The sequence below is a fragment of the Balaenoptera acutorostrata genome, chromosome 9 (assembly GCF_949987535.1).
Source record: "Balaenoptera acutorostrata chromosome 9, mBalAcu1.1, whole genome shotgun sequence".
In the NCBI taxonomy this organism is placed as follows: Eukaryota; Metazoa; Chordata; class Mammalia; order Artiodactyla; family Balaenopteridae; genus Balaenoptera; species Balaenoptera acutorostrata.
In genome coordinates, this window is record NC_080072.1 from 50,709,376 (window position 1) to 50,734,026 (window position 24,651).

Consider the following 24,651-nt stretch of genomic DNA (forward strand, 5'->3'; position numbering starts at 1 on the left):
AGGCTGCATATAGTGACTAGATGAGAGTTCGCTTAGTCTCATTTGGGAAGAGGTTACGTATGTTTTACATGTGAGGGTCTCTCATATAATTTCTCTTAAGAAATAAATATTTAGTCACCTGGTCTCTCCAGCTAGATTTATGTGAAGTTTCTGGCCAATGGAATGATAGAGAAAACGATGTAAATCTCTCCCAGATTGAGTCCCTACAACCTCCTACAAAATCTTGCACATTTTCTCCCTTCACTTGCCTGACAGATTCAGAAGAACTGGTGGCAGTCTGTAAGGGACAGGAACATGAAAGAGCCAACTAATGAAAGAAATATGGGTCTCTAAATGCTGATGTGAAACAAAGCCCACATTCATTGGAATGGTATGTGGATGAGAAGTAAACTTTTATTATGTTGTTACTGTGATATCTTTGTGGTAGAAACTAACTTTACTTGCATTGACTAATTCAACATATGCTGGGTTGTGTAGGGCTCTGCCTTTGTTATTTACAATCTGGAGCCTGAAAAACTTCAGAAAACGACAAAACTATCCAGTTGAAGTCTAACTATGCAGCTCACTCCTCGAAAATGTAATAGGAAAAATAGATTTATGTAGCAAATGTGCCTAATGTCTCACTCTTGACTCTGGTCACTATTAATTAAATGATCATTAGTAATTTATCTTTTTGCTCAATTGCCTAATCTGCAAGATTGGGAATAATGATAATTCATGCGCTATTTTGAACATAATCTCTCTGAAAGTAGTTTACTTCTTGGTAACTACCTATGCTAACCACTACCGTGCTAATCACACATAAAGCACTCGATAACTAATTTTTGGTTGAAAAATGAAGAAATGTTACTATTATATATAGTCCTCAGTCAAACATTGCTAATGTAACATCTTATAAAATACTGAGATATACTCTATCCTTATGAATACTTGACTCATGTTATTGATTTGATATTGACTCTTCAATGTCAATGGAGAAAAGAAAATCAGAGTATAAACTGTTATATACCTTTTATTTTTTAAATTAATCATTAAAATCCCCACGTGCCTTATGATCATGAAGTACACTATTTTCGTCTTTAAGCTATCCCCTGACCTTCCCCTAGCATTGGAGATCCCAGGAGTTTTCTGATTTGAAAGTTGTCAGTTTCCTTTCAAACACCAAGCAAAAGTTAACTGGAATCACTTCAGTATTGCTATTCTGGTTAATAGCCACGAGGAGGCACTGTTGAGTTGTCAACAATGAAGCATGTATTTACTCCTGGCAGTAATGCCCTGCTGTTTAGACTCCCTGACTGCCAGTCTTGATGTCCCACACTAGGCCTCTGAGGTCACAGCTCCCATCGTTAACACCCACATGCTTAGAATATATCTGAAGCATATCAGATGACTATGTACCAAGAGGCTCCCAAACTCTACTTTATGATATGTGGAATACACAGTTTTATTTCCTCAACAATATTTAGGTCTTTGTTTTGAGCATTGGTCACCAGGATAGATTTCTTTTTCCTCTAGATATTTAATTCCCAGGTAACCTGTTGCTCTCTCTTGCTACTGGGTCTTGATTTAAATTTGCTCTGTTCCTGAATACTGTTCAATGGTTTCAGATCTTTTTTCTCAAAAGAATCTGTGTTGCTCATGCAAATTTCTCATGCAAACACAACAAACCTGCAAACCAGGGAGTGAGGTGGTAGGTCCCACCTTCCCCTTCTCTTGTTCTTAATACACCTGTTTCCAGTACAGTTGGACCATCGTCGGACTATAATAGCAAAGTGACTCTTAACAGATTTTCTCAGTTAAATTGACAAAACATCTACAGTCTACTAATTTAAAATGCATTAATTAATACTAAATCTAACCAACCAAGACTGTGCTAATAGGACATTTTTTAATACTGTTGGAACTTCATGGCAGAGTTGAATCTGCCCTTTAAGATCTGGCTCTTTGAGTAATCCTGCACCCCCACCCCGTCTCCTTTATCTGTATGTAGGTTCACCCCAAGCCTGTCTTAGGCCTATTGTGTCCAGTTCCTTGAACCACCTTCACTGGGTTTGACAATTCTGTGAGAACTTGTGGTCCTCTTTAACCTCTCTCCTTAGAACCAGAGCAGGGAGCCACCCTTAAGTATGTAGCTTGTCTGCTCCTTATAGTTAGGGCTTGACTTCTATGGAACTAGAGATCCATTGTAGACACTATTTGTCAACTCTACACTTAGGCACTCCAATATCATAAGTAAAGGAATGTTTACTGAGCCCCTTCATGTGCCAAAATTGTGCTAGTTAATGTGAGGAATGACAACTGCTGTATCGGTCCCTACATCCTTTACAAATCTCTGCAACAATTTGGTAGTATCTATCCCTGTGTATACCCACTTTGAGTCAAACTTCTCATAATTGTGTTGCCATTTGCATTGATTTAGAGAATCTGTATTTTCTTTATTTTCTGATTTTGTCATCAGGATAATGTTAATTTTCTAAATAATTTTGAAAGCTTTGCAAATTTTTTAATATTGCAGAACAGTTAATATAGTATAAGAAACATATGAAAAGTTATCATGGTCTACCATCTTACTTGGAAGAAAATCTGCAATGACTTTTTTTGTCATCTTCCTTCATATTTTGATATGTTTAGTTTTTTTCTAAATCTTGTTTGTGTCAATATTGTAATTTCTATTTAGAAACTGATCATTCGGTCATTTTTCTTTATAAATTTATACAAAGTATCATTTTTTTCAGTTCACTTCCTCTCTTAGTTTACATTACTATTACTTTAGCCCTATTCTCTGTATATTCCTTGCTCATTCTACCTTAAATTTCAGCCAGGGTCCCATTTCCAATTAGAAGCCAACTTCATGTTTTTGCAGCTCCTAGAATACCCAAAGAAATCAATTATCCTATCTAGCTTCCATACTCAAATGAGAATGACTTTATATTATGTCAGCAGTCATTCTATTTCATTCTGCCCTGAAGCTCACCCTAACCAGAACCGCAGGGCATGAGATTTCACTGAGTCCTCAAGCCCAGAGAAAGCCCTCTTAACTCTTCAGGCTTTATAGTTTTCTAAATGAAATGCTCTGACCAAGGTAAGGGCTGAGTCCCTAAAGACCCCCAAGCAATGGGGTCATCTGGAGCTGGAGACCTCGCTTCATACCAGTGACTGTATAGTAGGATTGGATTTAGTAAGTTAAATCTACATGCACCAGAAGTAAAAACCACACTAGAAATACATGTGTTTATTTGTTGTCAAACCTTTTTACGTTTCAGAAGGTGCAAAGATTTTCACAACAGCTTTTTTTTTTTTTTTAAGTTATTTTATTGGTAAGGATACCGAAGCTCAAAGAGCTCTAAGTGACATTCTCACGTACATCTTCCAGTCAAGGCCAGAGCCTGAATTTAAACCTGTATCTCATGACTCATCGTGCATTTCTCTTCCCACTATATCCTGCTTGGTTTTCATGAAGTTCATCATTTTTATAGTCATGAACTTCAGCTTCTGACATGTGAATGAAGAGAATCCCCATGAGAAAGAAAAGTATTTAAGGTAGTTAGTTACTGGGGGCACTTTTTCAAACCTTTTTCTCACCTTAGGAATTTTGTAGTATCAGTGGGGTTTAAATGTGAGAATTTTTTGTTCTACTTTTCCTGTGGCAAAAAATAGAGTGATTATTTTGGAATCTTTGAGCTCTGCCTTCTAATGTGGTGTACATTATGACTAATGAGGAGAATGTAGTGGAGGATTACACGTAGAGGATTTTAACAAAAATATTCCAGTGTTTACTTCTGTTTTGATCTTATCGTTCCACTGAATGATCGTGGAAGATCCTCTTGGGGTTAAATATCAATAGCTTTTAGGGTTAAGCATCCTAAGTGCCCGCTCTCTTATCTGCTTTGTCCTGACCCCATAGATTACAGGGTTAAGGGCAGGGGGAAAAACCACATATAGATTGGCCAGAAGTATGTGGATATAATGAGGGATGTTGTGGCCAAAGCAGTGTGTCATGAAGGAGAAGAGTGCTGGCAGGTAGAAGGCCAACATTAAGCAGACATGGGAGCGAAATGTCCTGAGTGCCTTGAGGCGGGCATCCCAGGACGGGAGGTAGAAGACTGCTCTAAGGATTTGGACATAGGAAAATCCAATCACAGAAAGGTCAATATATCCCATGGAAAAGGCAATCAAGCCATAGATAACAGTGACCTTAGTACTGGCACAAGCCAACTTTGCCAAACCCAGGGGTTCACCATAGGTGTGGGGGATGATCTGGACATCACAGAAAGGAAGGCTCAGGATAAGGGCTCTAAAAGGAGTCACAAACACCAAAGTCCGGACTCTGATGACTATGCCCAGGACGGCTGTCACCTTATTGGTGAGGATCGTGCTGTATCTCAGGAGGTCGCAGATGGCAAAATTCCCTTTAAGTTAGAGTCAAATGTAAAATGCCAGCTCTAGCAAGCACAGACTTGTTGGGAAATGTTAGGATAACTATACCACTTGCCTGGTGACAGTACTACTCTTTATGAATTTAGGCTACAGGCTAGAATAAACATAGCCCCAGAAAAAAAAAAAGTGGGTCTTCTGTGATAAGAAAAAAGTTCTTTAAGGTTCTAGGTACTCCTGGAATCTATGTAATAGACACTAGATCTCCACCAAAATTTGCGTTTTCCTTCCTTTGAAATTTGATTGTACATGACTGTGTATGGCAGACATTTTTACAATCTTCCTTGCAGTTAGATGTGACCTCATGGCTATTCTCAGCAACAGAAAGTGAGCAGAAATTATGAATCCCATATATGAACTAAGGATTTAAGAAGTAAATTGCCTCCAGTTTTCTTTACCCTTCTGCTGGCTTGATGCTGAGAACAGTACTGTCCTAGCGGATGGCAGAGCCACAGATGGAAGAAAGTTTGATCCCTGAATCTCACATGGAACAGTGCCACTCACCCACTAGTTACACTCATCATAGATTTTTATATGAAAAAATAAATTTCTTTAATATTTGATGCATTATGTTTTTGAATTTATTTTTTCATAGCAGTTTAGCCTACTGCATCACACCAAAAGTGTCAACGCCAATAGGCCTCTGCCCAGATCCCCTAATCCCTCAGGAGACAGTCAGGGCTGCAAACTCATTCCAAGGATCCTAATAATTCTCGCCAAATCTAAGATTGAACAACCTTCCCCAGATACCACCTACAGAATACTAACAGGTACTTTGGCTTTCCTATTATCTAAGGTCATTCACTGGACACTTCTACAGATAGGGGACAGCTGGGCTAACTGCTTTTGCCTGGGATTTATTATATGAGAAAATAAGTGGGAAGGGAGCAATAACTCAGACAGATTCTCTTTTACCATCATCTCTCATACCCCCAAATCCACCAGCTGAATGAACCTGGGTTTGCCTGTTCTATCTCCTTTCATATTTCTCCCAATTGAAATGCAAATCAAGGTGAAGAGTATGCATCTGGCCTCTAATCTCCCAAATGAAACCCTATCCTAGACCAAACCAGTACTGGGCTTTTACTATATCCTTTACTTAATCTCACCACAGACACCAGAGCTGAGCCCCAAGGATGAACTCAAACCATGAAGGAATGTCGAGTGTCCAACAGACCAAGGGCCAAAAACAGGGACCAGACTAGGCAGTATGGCATATTCTCTGGCTATGAACCCTTCCTACAATCTTCCAAATTGTAAATTTCTAGGTAGGTTGAGATCCAATTCTCTCCGCCACTACCTTCTGCTATAAATATGCCTCAGAGGGGTCACGAGTCCCTGAAGAAATAAACATATCTGCCTTATACTAGCGCCCCCTTGGGGATAAAAACTGCATTACAGGAAGAACTGTCCAATAGAAATGTAATGTGAGCCACATATGTAATTTTAAATTTTAAATTTAAGTTTTACATTTCTAGTATCTACATCAAAAAAGTCAAATGCAACAGGTAAATATATATTTTAGTTAATCCAATATATCAAGGTATCATCACTGCAATCTACACTGAACTAAGTCTTCAAAATTTTGGTGTGTATTTTATATGTACGGCACATTTCAATTCAGACTAGGCATGTCTGAAGTGTTCAACAGCCACCGGAGCCCCTTGGCTATCATAGTGGACAGCCAGATCTTGATATTCAACTCCTTGATATTCATTCCATCCTTACAGCCCCCTTATCATAATTTCTTTTACAGTTAGCTCAAAAAGCATATAGCATCCCTCTCCCAAAGGCAAAGCGCTCATGCACAAGCTGTTCATGTTTGATCATAAAGAAAAGGAGGTATGGAGAAGCTAGAAGAAATCATTCTCTTCCTAAAAGTGCTTCATATTGATTATTTTCTTTTTACATTTTCCTCCCATTCTGACAGAAAAATCTGTATTGGATTGATCATTTTCCTCTTCTCCCCTGTTTTTACTTCAGTGTGTTTAATTTTTTTCAATCACTACCTTAGATTTTTAAGATCCATGAAGTTTGCAGTAAAAACTGAAGTTAGAATCTTTTTTTAAAATTGAATTTAAAGCCACCCAAATTAACATTATAATGGATTTTAGCACTCAATCCTATATATACTTACACAAAAAAACAGCAATTTCCTTGCCCATGTATTGCATTTTATAAAACCTGACAAGGATGTTACAAGAATGTTAAAATTACAGGTCAATTTCTTTCATAAACAGAGATAAAAACAAAACCTAAACAACGTATGAGCAAAAACAAATCCAGTATTGCATATGAAGAATAATAGTGGTTTATTCCAGAAATCTGTGTTAGATTTAAAAATGGAAATAAATCAATGTATTCCAAGAACAGAATAAAAATGACGTGTGATTATCTTAATAATTACAGCGAAAATATATGTTGAAATTCAACCACTCAGTACAAAAACTGACATCAAATTAATAGAAGAGAATTTCCTAAATTTGATTCCATACATCAACAAAGGAAAATCTCCACCAAATACCATGCTTAATGGTAAAATGTTGAGGGAACAGTTCTGAGCTTTCTGAGATGCTCTTCCCAGGTTTTAATCCTCAAATTTGGCTCGAATAAAATTTTCCAATTCTTTCTTTAAAAAAAAAAAAATGGAAAAATGTTGACAGCTACCCCTTACCCATCTCAAGATCTTTAATTAATCTGTCAAGGATGTTCAGTCACCACTGGGTTACTCAACTCTAGCACTGAGTAAATGTTCAACAGGAAAGGAGTGAGAACACAGGAAAATCGGAGGTAAGAAAGGAGAAACTGAGATGCAGAAGAGCCTTGGAGTAGAGGGTACGGCTCAGATGGTGGGAACAGCAGGAAGTTCAAGAGCTTGGGCGACGCAGGGTCATCGGGACTGCACAGTTGCAAGGATTAAAATACGGACAAAGGGTGGTAGGAAAGTAATACTTAGAGAAGGTGTAGATGGGGAAGCCGTGGTTGGTGACATTGTAAAAGGAGACCGTGCCGGCCTCGTAGTCTAAGAACACCCCAATTCGGCGAGGGGGCACCATCATGGAGAGGAGCAAGGAGGTGGACGATTCCTCATAGGCTCTGTATTCGTGCTTATGATGTAACCCAATCACCCAGTATCCACTTTGAGGCTGGTATCGGGAGTAAACGTTCCGATTGTTGGCAAACTGGTTGAAAGATAACGTAGGTCCCATTGAATCACTGCACACCCCCAGGATCCAGTCAGTCTTCTTGGCCACGTCCACCTCCCAGTAATGCTTTCCTGAGGAGAAGTGCCGAGAGCCCAGGACACCACAGCCATAATGCTCTTCCAGATGAGACCCAGACAGCTGAGCGCCCACAAATCTCACCTGCCTCCGGTTCTTGGACAGGACGAGATTTAAATTAGCCGTGTGTGGATTCAGAGTCACGTCCACTGTGGGAGAAAGGTACAGCATCAGCAGATGAGAATGGGTATGTGGGTCTTATGACTCTGAGAAGAGGAAGCGCAGGATATGGGTGGGAGGAATTGGAGCAGGTGGTGGGGGGCTGGTGGGAAACAGCAATACCTCATACCTGAGAGTGTGTGTGGGTATGTCTGGCAAGGATAAGAACATGTCAGCTCAAAGAGGCCACAGTTTCTACTCACCCCAGTAGCTCTGGACATCTGTCAGCTCTGTAATGATAAAGAGTCAATCACATTATATAGAACCATCAGTCTCAGGTCTGCTGTCTCTCCCTTACCTGGCTGAGAGGTGTGGCAGGGCATTCTATAAGGATGTGAACTGGCCATTTCATTCCCCCTTCAGTATGACCTGCATCTTCTTCAGCACATTGTGTCCCTCCCTCTCTGATCTCTCTCTCTGACACTATTCCCAAATACCAACCATACCCTTCATTGTTTTTATTTCCTATACTACCATGATCCCTCATCCAAACGCTGTTCCCTGAAACTCCTCACCTCTAAACACTCGCAGCATCTTTTTCAGATCTGGGGCTCGAAACATACTCTGCAGCTTGGTGGGGAGAGCTTCTGGCTTCTTCAGGGTCCAGAACTCACTCCTAGAGAGAAGAGACACTATGAATCTTCAACACTGCTAACCTTGGGTGTCTCTAGCACCTGTCTCCTTCATCTCCCAGGCCCACTGGTGAACTTCAACACTCTTTCTTGAAGAAAATTAGCATCATTCTGCAAAGACCTCTGGCATAGGAGCCAGAAGAACTGGACTAAAAACTAGCTTCTCACCATCTGTGTACACACTGATAAGATTTTCATTCTATTTTTATTGGCCGTGTAGTAACTCTCTCTCTCTCTCTGTATATATATATACCACATCTTCATTATCTATTCATCTGTTGAGGGACACTTAGGTCACTTCCACATCTTGGCTATCATAAATAGTGCTGCGATGAATACTGGGGTGAATATATCTTTTGTACAGAACAGGGAATATAGCCAATATTTTATAATAACTTTAAATGGAGTATAATCTATAAAAGTATTGAATCACTATGTTGTACATCTGAAACTAATATACTCTTGCAAATCAACTATATATACACCAATTTAAAAAAAAGTTGATAGGATTTATCCCTCAAAGTCTCATTTTTGTTTCTTTGTTTGGTTTGTTGTTGTTTTGTAAAATACAATAATTTTCCCTTCTTTCTCTGCATCCTAGAGACTGTATAATATTAAATAAAATAATGGCTGGGAAATCCTTTGCTACCTCTAAAAAAGATACAAAATACTTAAAATGTCAGCGCCCTCTTAGAGGGTCTACAGGCATCTGTGTTGACAGGCAGGACATCAGGACCTGCTGCTAGGGCTTTCAGAGTATCAGGTGAAGGGCTCCCTTAGAAGAGTCTGTGATTTAGGTCTCAAGGTCTTGCAGAGGCCTAGGGAGAAAGACCTTCAGAACAGCCTCTTAGGATTCTCGGTCTCTGGGAACGTTACGCCAGTTGGAGAAAGGAAACATCCTCACCTCCAAACCGAGAATAAAGACTTCCGAAGGGACAACAGGCTCCATAGGTCATGTGTTCGTGAGGCGCTTCAAGGTACCAGATACGTGGGCTACTTTAGGGGTCACCTTGATGAATGAAATTCTAGAGTAGGTGATAGAGAAGAGAACATGTTTTTGTTCCAGAGCCAAAGCCACTCTTTTCAAGACCTCAGGTCTATGTTTTTACTGGAATTGAGAAAAATGGAAGTCTGAGAACTAGGTAGCAAGGCATGGCCTGTTCCAAAGCCAAGGGGGAAAGGGAAATTTAAGCAGCTGTCCCAAGAGCTGATTTCTGGACCTTGGGAAAAAAAGCAAATGGGAAATTTCCCTCTGATAAAGTATGTGGGCAAAGAAAATCCCTGTGTATTTTGAGGTAGCTATGAACTACTAGAATCAAGACTGGAAAGCAGGTACAGAGGTTTGTGGGAAAGGAGTTCCCTCACGAGGTACGTGGGGAGTCAGTGATATGGTAATCCTTGATTCTTAAGAACACTACTGTCCCAATTTGTGACCTTCTGCCGCTCAAATTCTCCTACCATAGAAACCAAGTCCTTCCCTTTATTTTGGGGGACCCCAAAGTCTCGTGAAAAGCAACTCAAGACACCACAGTCCTAAATCTTCCCTGCTTTGTGATTTTTTTTTTTCCTTTCCCACTGACCACAAGATAACTCTATGGGTACAGGAGTCTTTTGTCAACCCAAGGGAACTACGTCATGTTCTACACATACCTTTTCGCGACATCACTCACATCCTAGGAAAGAAAGAGACAGGTTAAGTCAAGGGTAATAGGCCTTGTCCTCTACTACAGCCTCATCCATGTCCCTCATCCCATTCCCACCACCCCATGATGATAGAGATAGAGATGATCCAATATGGAGGCCACAAAGTAGAGATAAGAACTCAAAGCAGACTCTCCCTGAGACCCTATGTAGGGATGTCAGGAAATGATTCACTTCATTCATTAGTACCTTTATTTTTACAACAGTGTGTGCGTGCGTGTGTGCGTGCATGTGTGTGTGTGTGTGTGTGTGGTGTTATATATGTACCCCATCTTTTATTTGCCAGGCACTGTGCCTGCTTCTAGATGCTCTCATATGACTAAGTCCTAATTTCTGTCCTCGAGATGCTCACAGTCTTGTTGCTGAGGACACAAGGGCCATAAATGTGGTTGTTTCTCAAATTCCACCTCCCCTAACCCTCTATGCTACCTTTGCTGACTTTGTGTATTTTTCTTGATTTCAACACACACATGTGTTGATGATTCCTAAATCTGTACTTCTGCTTACATCTCTTTTATATACCCCGGCACATAAGCCACGGGCATCACAAATTCAAGATATCTGAAAGAAAACTTCCCTTTCCTGCAACCATGAGGTCTCTTCTGTTATCTTCCATCTTCCTCAATGATCCCACCATCCAGTCACCAAATGTAGACAAAGTACTGTCCTAAAAACTACCTACCATCCCATCTTAGACCAAGCCAGTGCATTTCACACCCTTACTGCACTTTACCATCATCACTGCCACTGCCCACCTCATTTGAGTAGAATTGTCTCATGGCCTCCGAATTGGTCTTCCTAACTTGTGCTCTATACACCTCAATGCAGCAGAAGAAAAGGCCAATGGTTTGATCTATGTAACACAGGAATAACTATTTTCATGGTATTGGAGCTATTTTTGGTTGTATTTGACAAAAACACAACTCAAACTGGCTTGCATATGTAAAGTGGTAGAGGTGGATCCAGGATTGTATCAATCTTAAGGCGTATTTGTAATAAGGAACTCAAATGATCAAATCAGGGTGACACTTCATGCCTCTTCCTCTTAGCTTTATTCTCAGGGTTCACATTTTGAAACTTGAAAGCTGCAGGCTTGCATCCAGCTGTCAAATCTTAATGGTAACAATGTCAAACAGATATGAAAAAGAGAAGGAGGAAGTGTTTGTGATGGGCAAGTTCTGGAAAAATTGACTGTGAGATAACACTCTAGTTAAAATGACCATTGGGCAGTCATACTAACTAGTGGGTAGAAGAGTCTAGACAGGTGCCTGGACTAGCTATTATATAAATTGATGATCCATTTGCACCTATGAAGCAATTTTTCCAGTTTGAAGAGACTTGTAAAGGGGCTAGAACAAGTAGGGGAAGGAGCAAGCATTAGGGCAACCCAACATCAAAGATGAAGAAAAAAGCAAGAAGAATAAACTGAAGATGTGAAACCAGAAGCAGTGAATGAGGAAAAGCTCCAACAGGTGGAAAATAACTACCCCGTGACCCCAATACTAGGGCCCAAGTATAAGTAAAGAAATTATTATTCCACCAGGAAAGGGAGCAAGAGGAAAGCAAGAAAGCAAACAGAAAATAAGGAAGAGCCTGAAGGTTCCAGAATGTCACAAGGTACATCCTGTTTCAACTTAATAGTCACACTATTCACTCTATGAAGCCAACAGCTGCTCAGATTTCAACCTCAGTTCAAATCTCTCCATCAAATCTCTTTGGATTTGACAGCTTGCACCCTCCCAATCCACATACACACACAGACCAGAGCTCATTGTTTGTGCCTCAAAAGTCCTGTTCAAACTTCTATTACAACATGTTCAATGATTCTGCCCTAGAGAAGAAAGTGAAGCAAAGAAGGGCTGGTAATTACATAAAAAATCTCTAAGTACTTGAGTTTGGTATGTGTTTGCCTGTGACTAAGCTGAGTGAAAAGAACCTGACCAATCCCAACACGGCATCAGAGACAACAGGTACCTAATGGCCAGTGATTCTCAACAGGGGGCGGGAGGATAAGTTCTCCCCAGGGTCACTTGGCAATGTCTGGAGGGTTTTTCTGTTGTCACAGCTAGTGGGAGGCTACTGGCATCTAGAGGGTAGAGGCCAGGGGTGCTGCTAAACATCCTACAATGCACGGGGCAGCCCCTCACAGCAAAGAATTTTCTAGCCCAAAAGGTCAATAGTACCAAGATTGAGAAATGCTGCAGTAAAACATCACTCGATCTTTTACATTGTATCAAATGAACTTTTGGACTATCCTTTATACATAAGAAATAAAAATGAGACATTCCTTTAGCATTTGTACTTTTAATTATCCTATGCTTTATCCATGAACTTTGAACTGTTTAATAGGGAAGAGGCACTACAGGGTCAAAGGAAATTTTTTTCTTTCCCCCACCAAGATAAGGAGTCCCACCTCAGAAGGGAAGGAAAGTTAGTCTCTCTTTGCCTTGACTGTCAGACCTCGGGCTCCTTGGCGATTCCTACCTGCAGCAGCTCCGTTGTTGACCCCTGACACCGGCGCTCCAGGTCTGAGATGAGCTCTTTCAGGGACTGGCTCTGCTGCATCAGCTCGCCCTCGGCTTCTGCTATGATGTTCAGCCCCTTCCTCTCCTCCTCTTCCAGCTTCTTCAGCTGCCGCTTCTCCTCTCTGTCCAGGATGCTCCTCAACTGATCAAACTGCTTCTGGATCCTGTGTCTCTCAGGTTCCATCTGACTCTTCAGGAACATGGAAGAGAAAGAGGCTGCTAGTCTGCAGAGCTGAGGGTCTCCTGTATAAGGGGTTGGGGAGGCAGGCTCTGCACTGCTTTCCTGGCGGGTCTCACTGGGAGGGGAATGAGCAAATGAGGGAGTAAGTCCTGCAGAACCTGCCCTTTTCTCCTATTCTCCCTTCAGCTCTTCCCAGACCATTGGCCCCAGGCTGTCTTATCTAGGCTTCTGAGATAGAGACTTTGATTCCTAGGTGAGATTTAGATTCCAAGCAGCCTCTCTGGCCTCTCAGGACTCACCATCAGCCTCCCCTTCCAGTTTTCAATATTGAGATCGGCCTGTGCCTGACCTATTTTTCCAACTTTCAGAGCTCGAAACTATAGAACAAGGTCCAGAATCAGGAATTAAGGGCTGCCAATGGCCATGGTTCCTCTCCCATGATTGTCTTCAAAAACCTAGATTCCCTTTGATATGTTCATTTTCTAACTTCCCCTTCTCTCTCCCTGGCTCTGCACCAAGAACAATGCCCTTGTTTGGAAGGGTTGCAGTGAAGGACGAGGCAAAGGGAAGCTCTTCTAGCTACATCAGGGAACAGACAGAACTAGGTCCCCTTTGCCCTCGGCTCCCATGCCCTGCCCTGATCGCCGTCCCAGGACACCTTCAGAGGAACCTCTCTTACCTTCCAGGATGACCTCTTCTCTCTGATAACAGCTGTTAGTTTCTCAGCTTCCTGCTGCTCTTGCCTCAGCTTCTTCAGAGACTCCTGGAACTTCTCCTGGAAGAAACACATCAAGTCAAGCAGGATCAAGTGTCAAATCGTTTCAGTGCGGAGACATGGAATGAACAGGGGAGAGATTATTACGCTGACCTCAGGAGATGCCTGTCCTGGAATGAAACACTGAGAAGGTCAAAGTTATCTTTTATAAACAGGGGATAGAAACCACTGGGAATAGGCTGATTCTCTTTTCTCCAGGGGAGAGAAGCTGACCATGAACCACTTTAAGTCCTTTACTCTCACTGCCAACATATCCCCTGAACTCAACCTGCCCTGCCCCCTACTGGCCCCGAGCAGCATCCTCTACTCATGCAGAGCCAATCATGAGCAGCGAGAAAGAGCTAAAGTCTCTGCTCTTGGCCAGAGGGGCTTTTTCTAGGTTCAACCTCTACATGAATAGGCGGACTCGGGCTTCCCTGGTGGCGCAGTGGTTGAGAATCTGCCTGCCAATGCAGGGGACACGGGTTGGAGCCCTGGTCTGGGAAGATCCCACATGCCGCGGAGCAGCTAGGCCCATGAGCCACAATTGCTGAGCCTGCGCGTCTGGAGCCTGTGCTCCGCAACAAGAGAGGCCGCGACAGTGAGAGGCCCGCGCACCGCGATGAAGAGTGGCCCCCGCTCGCCGCAACTAGAGAAAGCCCTCGCACAGAAACGAAGACCCAACACAGCCATAAATAAATAAATAAATAAATAAATAAATAAATAAATAAAATAGGCGGACTACAAAGAAATTAGATTAGAGCATAAAGAAAAGTTAATAATCTACCGAGGAGTCTGTTCCCACCTGCCTTCCCTCCACCTGGGCTCCCACCTGGTACTCCTGGGCAACCTCCTCCATGAGGAACGTGTGGTGACCACGGTGCTCCTGGGACCTCTCGCACAGCCAGCAAATGAGCTTCCCATCCTCCTTACAGAAGAGCTGGAGTTTCTCTCCATGGTGCACACAAAGAATCACCTTCAGCTGCTTCCCCAAGCCCAACACCACCTCCCTGAGCCTCTCCGCTATGTTGGCCAGGTGCCGATTGGGCCGCAGGTTCCCAGGCTGGTAGCTGGTCTGGCACACAGGACAGCTGCTCTCTTCTTCTTGGCCAATACCCAACTCCTTGCTATTCCCCGTGATGCAGGCTTGGCAGAAGCTGTGTCCACAGTCTATGCTCAGGGGTTCTGTCAGGAGCTCCAGGCAGATGGGGCAGGTCACTTCATCCTGGATGTCCACCAGGACTGCTGAAGTCATTGTAGCCACTCTCCTGGCTCCTGCCTGCCCAGTCCTGGCTTCTAAGGTGTTTCTTGTGTATAGAATCCTGGGTAGATGGCCAAAAAGAAAGGGTTCAGGGTAAGAAATGAGGCAGACAAAGGCAGGCTGACTGTTCTGGATAAACAGGTCAAGCACCTGGGGTAACAAGAGTTTCTCATTCTAACTTCAAACATGTTCTTTACCCCTGCTCACATTAGACAGCAATTTGCACTCTCATTAGAGCAATGCTCACGGTTTCCTTTTACTCCTACTGGATGAAGGGATAATGATGTGCTGGAGAGAAGTGGCCTTGGGTAGGCCACTGTCTGTTTAACCTTTTCTCAGCCCACCAAAACACAACCTCAATGTTCAAAGCACCAGAACATGCTGCTGCCTCAGGATTCTTGCACTTGCTGTTCCTGCTGCAAGGAAGCCCCTTCACCCTGGTATCTGCATGACTCTCTGACTTCATTCAACTCTCTCCTTACATGTTTTATCAGAAGAGTTTGCTCTGTCAAGCCTAGCTAAGGCATGGCCACCCACACCATCACTCTCAATATACTTACCTGCTTGATTTTCCTTCTTATCAATCACCACCTAATATGGATCTTTAATTGCCTGAATCCTCCCACTGGAATATAAGTTCCATGAGATCAGAGACTGCTTTTGTTCATTATTGAACTAGCTCAGTGTCCAACACACAGGTCCTCAACTTTTGATGAAGAAAACTCTAGAACCTCCTCATCCCTCCATAGATGATAAGACCTTTCTCATGAGCTCCTTCGCCTCTCTTTCACATGGTGCTGGCATTGCTCTCCAGGATCTAATCTCCAAGATCAAAAGTATCATTTATTGTGACGACGCGACTACCTTCTAACAGCTCTTTACAGAGCCCTTTCATCTCTCATGGTCACCTTCCCAGAAAGACCCAAAGACACAAAAATGACCACAATAAGGTGATGTTATATCTTTACAATTAACACTTGTGTAACCAGTTGTGATTTAGAAATCATATTCCCCTGTTTTCTTTATCTCTCATAGGAAAACTCTGAATAAATAAGAGTATTTTTAGCCTCTTGATAAAGAGAGACAGTAAGTGACTTTATAAAATCACACATCTTATAAAATCGTAGATGTGTTCTAATAAGAACCTGCTGTATAAAAAAATAAATAAAATAAAATTCAAAAAAAATTATGCTTCGAGGTAGGGTCAGTATACCCATTTTACAGGTAAAGAAACCTGGACATGGAGGTTGAATCAGCTCTCCTGTGAACTGAGAGTGAAAGGGGTGGCCCAAAGAAAACCAAGAGACTTGTGAGAAGAGAAGGGACAGTGGGGCAGGTGAAACAATGGATGTTTACTATGTCTACTAGTTGTCCCTCAGCTCCCGCACCTGATTCATTCTGTCTGGTATTATGGTTAGATGTTTTCATGTGTATCTACCCTCGGATTGAGAGCCCCTGAGAACTATGTATCTGGACTATGTATTTGTCATCACTGTATCTCCTGGAGGACGCAGGACAATCCTCCGAATATAGTATATGCTCAATAAATGTTTATTGACATTATTGTTTCATTAAACTAGTTTAAACCAGAAATAAATAAATAAATAAACGTAGAGTTGGCAAAACCTATCATGACCAGAGTCCTAGTTCAAAGCTCTGTCCTCAAGCCTCATAACTTTAACCAAAGATAGTGGTGAAGGTGGTCAAAGTCAGGCACAGACCTGGTGCTTTGGGAGAAGAGATTTCACCAGGCCTGTCCAAAACTCTGACAGGAGTCTTAAGGTGCCCGTGTGTGGGGGAGAGAGGGGACAGGTGGGAGAGTCAAGGCCACATATGTTCTAGCGAGAGTTCACAGAAAAAAGACCTGAGGCAGAGGTATGCAGGTGGAATGGTTGGGACAAAGAGGTCTTATAGCATTTGGGGAAAGTATTTCAGAATCGCTAATAGGAGAAAAGTATAAAAATGGAGGAAAAAGAGGAATGAAGTATCAATGCATGTTATAACAAGAGTGAGCCTTGAAAACATTATGCTAAGTGAGTGAAGCCAGATACAAAAGATTACACACTGTATAACTCCATTTACAGGAAATATCTAGAGTAGGCAAACCTATAGACATGGAAAGTAGGTTGTCAAGAGTTGGTGGGAGAGGGAATGGGAAATAACTGCTAATGAGTCTGGGGTCTCCTTTGGGGGTGATGAAAATATTCTGGAATTAGATAGTGGTGCTAGTTGAAAAACTTTGGATTTTTCCAAAAAAACGAATTGTATACCTTTAAAGGATGAATTTTATGGTCTGTGAACTATATCTCAATTAAAAAAAAAAATTTATGAGAGGAAAATAAGAGGGAGAGGCTATCTTGTGACTTCTGGTTCAGAGTTGTCCCAACCCCACAGCTTTTACACAAGGCATGCTGTGGGAGAGGATCTAAGAGTCAAGCACAGTGCTATAGTTGGTATGGGGAGTAACGGTGAATGAAATATATACTCTACGAGGAGGTGTACCATTCAGACTTCGAGCAAGAAACACATCCATTTTTGAACACATAGCAAAGACAATCATCATTAATGCAAGCAAGTATATAGGCATGCAGGTATTTGTTTCAAGGAACAGTGGAAGGTAGAAAATAATCAGAGACCATCTTCTGATCGCTTTTTATGTGAGGTAATGGCTGAACTCTTTACAGGTAGTATACTGATATAACCCAATCCCACAATAACTCTATCAGATACGTTTAATAACACCTATTTTACAAATGTGAAAAGTGAACTTCTTAAAAAGGTATTCAATTACCAAAGGTCTCAGAATGAATAAGTGACAAAGTAAAGGTTATAATCTAGTTTTATGCAAATCCAAACCTCAGGTTGTTGTCTGGTCCTTAAAGGAAGAGAATGTTTCCTTTATGCCCCCAACACCACCTGCAAGGGTGCTCAGGTCACAAAGTGGCTCAGCTTCTTTCTACCCACCTCCTGACTGGTGCTCGTCTCATTTTTTGGGCTGCCCTGATTCAGCATGATCGTCCCCTTCTTCCTGGCATTTGAAGGCATCCTACAGCTCTTCCTAAGCTATGTGTAGGCTCCTTCTCCAGCCCTGTTCTGCTTCATTCCTGGTGGCACTCAGGCTGCTTCCCTTGCCCTGGCAGGGTGAGGTGAGAAGAGAAGGCACTGACACTGGAGTAACACAGACACAGGTCTGAATCCTGAATTTATCTGTCTCTAGTTCTGGAACACTGGGGTAATTCCTGATCTGAGATGTGGTGTAATGTTTTGTGTATTGCTGATAACAAGTCCTCCCTTATAGCACGCTTGTGATAAATTATCTGAGCCAATGTGTAGAAAAGTCTCAATAAAAACTAGTTGTCACTACATTTATACTGTCATTGCTCTTCAATCCTTCAGTGCTCTGCCCTCTTACCATGAGGAGAAGAGCCTCTTCAGTATTTTTACCAGAAATAGGGATAGAGCAGAGTCTGGGGGATGAATAGCTCTATATAAATATCTGTATAAGAATGAAGGCATCACTTTCTCACCCCCTTTCATATCTTCTTCCTTGTTTTGGACCTAGGAGAAAAATCCACCACCTCAATTCGTAACAAGATTTAATAAGATGGCATTTAAGGACAATGTGAGAACGCTGGACCTCACCCAGTAGTTTCTGTGTGCCTGGCATAAATAAGGGTCAGTTAAGAAAGCTAGTAGCTTCTCTGACAAGACAACTAAAGATGCTGGAACTAACCCTAACTTTATTTTTTGTCTGGGCTGAATTAATATGTATGTCCCCACTGAAAAACATCTTCTTCTCATTCTTGAAAGTTTTCAGTCATCAAATTATATTACTGTTGTCTTAAATCACATAATTTTTTTCTGAATTTTATTTTATTTATTTACTTTTTATACAGCAGGTTCTTATTAGTTATCTATTTTATACATATTAGTGTATATACGTCAATCTTAAATCACATAATTTTGTAAAGACATTTAAGATTACTTATTTATTTATTTTTACTATTCCAGAATTGAATTACTCATTAGAAGCCATATGCTCCGTTTGCCTAGCTGGAGTCTAGTTTGGGCCACCAAAGAAGAGCCAGCTGACACATGCACTGCCTAGTTGGAGGCTCACTACCCCTGATCCCAGCTGTGACCCTTGTGTACAGGATGGGCCACAGGGTAACTGAGAGCAGATATAATTCCATAGTGTTTCTTTGGCCCCCTTGCAAAGGCAGATGTACACTGATGTACAGCTTGGTCAGTGTGGGCATAATTGAAGAACACAAGGTCTGTCAGCTAGGCAGCAGTAGGGAAGGGATGGGGTTAAACGAAGGTGTGCTTTGTTTTGCAGAAACTAACCATTAAGTTGCATAAAGTTCCAAACACCAGATGTTCCAAAAAGGTTACAGTGCATTCCAATCAACAAGCTATCATAGTATAAGCAAACAACCAAGCACCTGCTTGCTTGCAGTTTTTGGCAACCTAGAGAAACCCATACTACATGGAAGATCATGCCTGCCCCAGCATGAACACGCATGTACCCCAGACATAAAACTTCCCTGATCCAGCTGTTCAGAAAAACAGTACTTTGAGAGCTATCTCCCTGTCTCCTTACTGGTCACAAGTAAGAAATGCTTCTACTTTAATCAAAAGTACTTGGTGTGTCCATTGGCTATGCACCCCAAGTGATGGACCATTGAGTCTAGTAACAGGTCCTGTAACTGTCACCAATTTTCCCCTCCTGAGTGCGTGGTAGGATAAAAAATATCAAATTGCCTCCCAGTAACAAGAAGCCCTTACAGGAGAAAGGGCCTGAGAAAGTGTCCAGACTAAGAAAACAGTCTGTGAGATACAGCATAGATGAGCACGGTGAGTACAGGGCATTGCTGGGGATCGAGTGAGCTGAAAACATGACCTCAATGAATATTACCAACCAAGAAAATGGATGTACTGATATATACAACAAAATAAATCTCAAAAGCACTATGCAAAGTGAAAGAAGCTAGACAGCAAGGATAAGTTGCTGTATGATTCCATTTATACGAAATACTAAAAAAGACAAAACACTACTATTGAGATCAGATTAGTGGATTCCAGGGCCCAGGGCTGTGAGAAGGGGATGAATTGCAAAGGGACACAAAAAAATTTGGGGGGTGACGGAAATCCCCTATATATATCATGATTGTGTTGTTTGGACAACTATATACAAGTCAAAACTCACGGAATTGTATGCTTAAAATTGCTAACTTATTAAATGTAAATGATAACTCATTAGAGCTAACAAAAACAAAATAGAAGAAATGCAATGAGAATAACTGAGGCTTGGTTTTTTGATCTTCTAAGCACAAGTAATAACTGTGTTGTCAAATATGATAGCCACAGGTGGCTACTGAGCACTTGAAATGTGGCTAGTTGGAAATGAGATGTTTTAAGTATAAAACACACACCGGATTTCAAAGATTTGGTAAGAAAAAATAATCTAAAACATTTCATTAATGGATTTTTTACATTGACTACATGTTCTAAATATATTTTGGAAGCATGGAGTTAAATATATTAAAATCAATTTCATCTGTTTCTTCTAACATTTTAATAAGGCCAATAGAAAAATTTAAATTATATATGTGGCTCTATTATATTTCTCTATTACTTTTCCATCTAATGCTCTGCTTGAGATATTCAAGGCAGAGAAAGAATCTTGAACAGAAAAGATTATGTAAGAGTTGATGTCTCTTGTTAAAGAGTATAAAGTTAAGGCTGGGAAAAGGAAGGCGGGGAACAGAGTCAGCTAACATTCAGTTAGAGAGGGTTTGCGTAGCCCTGCCCACATGCCAGCAGGGGCTTGACCACTAGCTACTCCTGATCGCAGCCTAGAGGACACAAGAAAAGCCAACAGAGTCCCTGACTAAGGCCACATCTCAAGAGCAGTGTGGGTGGCAGAAAGATAAGTCTGGCTGTGTGAGGAGTGCAGATACCAGACCTTAAGGGGAAGAACCTTGACGATCAAATTAGCAAATGAAAGAGGCCAAATTCACCACTAGTGCCAGTTAAATCAGAAGCAGATGCCAGAAAAAGGCCGTGTGGTCTGCTAACTAGCCTCAATGGCATCCAGTGGAGCTCTTTATGCAGAATCTCTAGGCCTCACCGAGACCAATTCAGTATCTGCGCTTTAATAAGATCTCAGGTAATTTGTATGCACATTAAGGCCTCAGAAGCATTGCCTTAAATACAGGAGCCTTCTTCCCAGGTAAATGCAATTTAGGGTGCAAAAGAGAAAAGGGGGAGGGTGGGTGGGGAAGGCCAAAGAATGGACTGATATGTAGATCTGAAGCATCTTTTAGAATGAAAGCTCACAATTAGATATTGAAAGGGCTTTCAGAATAACACTAGTCCAGGCTGGGGCTCAGACTGAAAGTTAGAAATAAAATGGGTGGGACTGGCCCCGAGCTGGGAGTTTTAGTGAAAACAGGGTAAAAATCTAAGCACGTGGCAACTACACTCATAAATGAGTTGAGATTGTGCTGAGGAAATAATTTTTTTTTTACCCTTTTGCAGGAAGCACTCGATAAATATTTGATTTGGAACATAATTTACATTTTTTTTAAACTTCAAAAAATCACTACCTCATGCATTCAAAACTTATAATGATTTAATAACTTTCCAAATTCTTAAAATATTGTCCTGCACAGGTTTTCTTCTCCCTGAGTGTTAGATAATCCATTAACTGAGTGTCTTTTTTTAGGTTAGATAATAAAATTCTAATCATTTTTTTCTGCATTTGTGATATTCCACTTGTAATTCCTAATCGTTTAAACCGTGCAGTATTTTAACTTGTTGAGATGTCAGAAGGAGTCATAGTCTCCTTTATCATAGTGCATTTTTATGTATTTTATTCCCTACTCTATTGTTTCAAAAATTGTTTTGATTTTGCATGTTTTAAGGTAGGCATTGAGTTTGTCCATAATAATGACTTAATAATTTGAGTGTTTACTATTTTTTCAGGCACTCTCCTGTGTGTTTAAACTTCTGCCTTACTTAAGCCTCACCAAAACTCTATAATATAAATATCACTCTGTCCATTTTATAGATGGAAGAAACTGAAGCTCAAAGAGCTCAAACAACAGGTGCGGGGTATGCAGCCAGCGTCTGAAGTGTCAGAGGCAGAGTTGGAATCCAGGCACTCTGTTCGCAGCACCCACGCTCCTAACCACACACCTCTGTCTTCATTGATTGACAGATTAAATGTTCCTGATCTCGCTGAGCTCATTCGCAGTGAGGATGAAAAGATAAATTATCTGTATCATGAGCTCCTAAAGGGAAGGGACCCCATTTCTTTTACCGCCCTGTCACTTCAAGTGACAGTAAGTGGCCCAGCCACAGATGGCATACATCTCCAGGTGACCGGCACATGGAGGCTCCAGATGTAAGGCTCCATGTGGTCAAAGCTCCTCTGAGCAAACCAAGGAGTTTTAACGTAGATTCTGAGCAACTGAGAGCGCTCACTCCTTTGGTCTTTTTTCTTGAACTCAACCGCGCACGGCCCTGCTACCTAAGGTGAAACGCAGGGCTCTCGGGCCAGCCCGGCCTTTGCACAGACTGAATGCGGAAGGCTCATCTCCCAGCTCCCTCTGGGAGGAGTCAGGGCCTCCTGGGGCGGGGTGGGGTGGGGGTGGGGATGGGGGGGGGGCGGTAGGATAAACGGTGCTCACTTCCTGGAGCAGAAAGGCTGGAGATGGGGGGAAGGGCTGCTGACCTCTGGATCCACACCAGCCGCCGGGTCTGCCATCATTCCCTATCAAAACTTTCAGAGCTGCCTCCCCTACATCCTTCAGCTTCCAGAATCAGGGTTTCATTATCACTATCTTTACACAGGCTACTCCCAGCTCCAAAGGTGCCTCTTCCGTACTCTCTTCCTGAACTTGAGTCAACTCAAAACTGCAGAGGTCTCCCTCACCCTGCCTCCACCCGCGAACCTCCCAACCAACCTGTAGGGCGCGTCAACCTCTGAGTACTAGTGGCGACAGCGGTGGCTGGCCAGAAAACGGATTTGCTCACCAACCTGGAATCTGTATCTTGGATCAGAGCCGAGGATCTACAGCTGCCGCAGCCTCCACCAAAGCAGAAAGGCGCAGGGGGAAAGGGGCGGGGCGAGGGGGGAGGAGATGCTGCTGATTTGTCCAGCGCGGCGTTAGGTCCTGCACTCCGGGGCCCCGTCCAGGGGCAAGAGAGCTGTGCCGCTTACCTGATGAGCTGAAAATTCTGAGGCCTTGGAGAACACCTGAAGGCCAGGGGTGGCACTTGTAAATTGTCTTCACTTTAGCTTTCCGACCTCATGTCGGTGTTAATAACACTGAGTATACACCTGTACCCCATATTAAAATATCAATGAAAATGTCTGAATAAAAAACATCTAAAGTTATATGAGTAAGGAAAAATAACCACTTGGCATTATAATGGCATGTTTTGCAAAAAGATCATTAAAAGTTATCAATTTAAAATTACGAATATAATTTAAAGTTACATTACAGATATGTTTATATCTATGATTTTAATCTATATAACTGAGAGACTGTACATGTTTGTCCTTAGGTCCTTATGCATACATGCAAAGCTTATAAAGCCCTGGGAACTATAACTATAGGGTTTCAATAGCACAGCAACTCTGAGAAGAAAAGGAAGGCTAAACTTCCTGCCCCAAGGAAATTGACCTGGTCTGGGAAGGTGAGCTGTGGGAGCAGGGCCTGGACCTCCAAGGGTGTCCAGATAAAAGTCAGGACAGAGGGCTGGGGGACCTAACGTAATATTTTCAGGGTTCATCTATGTTGTATCTTGTATGAGTACTTTGTTCCTTTGATGGCTGATAATACTCCATTGCATGGATTTTCCACATTTTGTTTATCCATTCATCACTATTTTAGACATTTGGATTGTTTTCACTTTTTGGCTATTGTGAATAATGTGGCTATGAATTTTCTTGTACAAGTTTTTTTCTAAACATAGGCTTTTTATTTCTCTTGGGTGTATACCTAAGCATAGAATTGCTGGATCATGTATTTACTTTTTTGAGGATCTTCCAGACTATTTTCCAAAGTGATTGTGCTGTTTTGCATTCCCACCAGCAGTATAAGAAGGGTTCCAATGTCTCCACATCTTTGCCAATACTTGTTATTATATGTGTTTTTCTATTATAGTCATCTTACTGGGTGTGAAGTGATAGCTCATCGTTATTTTAATTTGCATTTGCCTAAGGGCTAATGGTGTTTATCATCTTTTCATACACTTTACTATCCATTTGCATATCTTTTTTGAGAAAGGTCTATTTGGATCCTTTATCCATTTTTTAATTGCGTTATTTGTCTTTTTCTGAGATCTTTCTATATTCTAGATACAAGTCCTTTATGAATTCTGTGATTTGAAAATATCTTCTCCCATTCTAAGGGTTGTCTTTTCATTTTCTTGATTGCATCCTTTGAGGAACAAGTTTTTAATTGTGATGAAATCCAATCTTTTTGTCACTTGTACTTTTGATGTCATATCTATGAAGGCCTTGCCTGATCCAAAGTCATAAGGATTTACTCCTATATTTTTTTCTAAAAGTTTTATAATTTAGCTCTTATACTTAGATCTAGGATCTATTTTAAGTTCATTTTTACTGTGTGAGATAGAGGTTCAATTTTATTCTTTCAATTTTATTCTTTGGCATGTGGATATTCTTTTGTCTCAGGACCATATTCT

The 24,651-nt window shown here is 41.6% G+C and overlaps 2 protein-coding genes across 2 annotated transcripts; both read right to left on the bottom strand.

Annotated features, from left to right (window-relative positions):
* Positions 1-3,790: 3,790 nt before the first annotated feature.
* LOC114236540 (olfactory receptor 52E5) lies at positions 3,791-7,112 on the bottom strand. Its single transcript, XM_028164159.2, is given in 3 exon segments — positions 3,791-3,840; positions 3,843-4,409; positions 7,109-7,112. Coding segments are annotated over 3 exon segments (621 nt in total).
* Positions 7,113-7,144: 32 nt separating this feature from the next.
* LOC103001450 (tripartite motif-containing protein 6) lies at positions 7,145-23,034 on the bottom strand. Its single transcript, XM_007172865.3, has 8 exons — positions 22,976-23,034; positions 14,500-14,989; positions 13,593-13,688; positions 12,692-12,922; positions 10,157-10,179; positions 8,390-8,490; positions 8,078-8,104; positions 7,145-7,864 (listed from the first exon to the last, which is right to left on the bottom strand). Exons 2-8 carry the CDS (start codon positions 14,920-14,922, stop codon positions 7,302-7,304), a joined length of 1,464 nt encoding a protein of 487 aa, XP_007172927.1. The 5' UTR covers positions 14,923-14,989; positions 22,976-23,034; the 3' UTR covers positions 7,145-7,301.
* Positions 23,035-24,651: the final 1,617 nt, after the last annotated feature.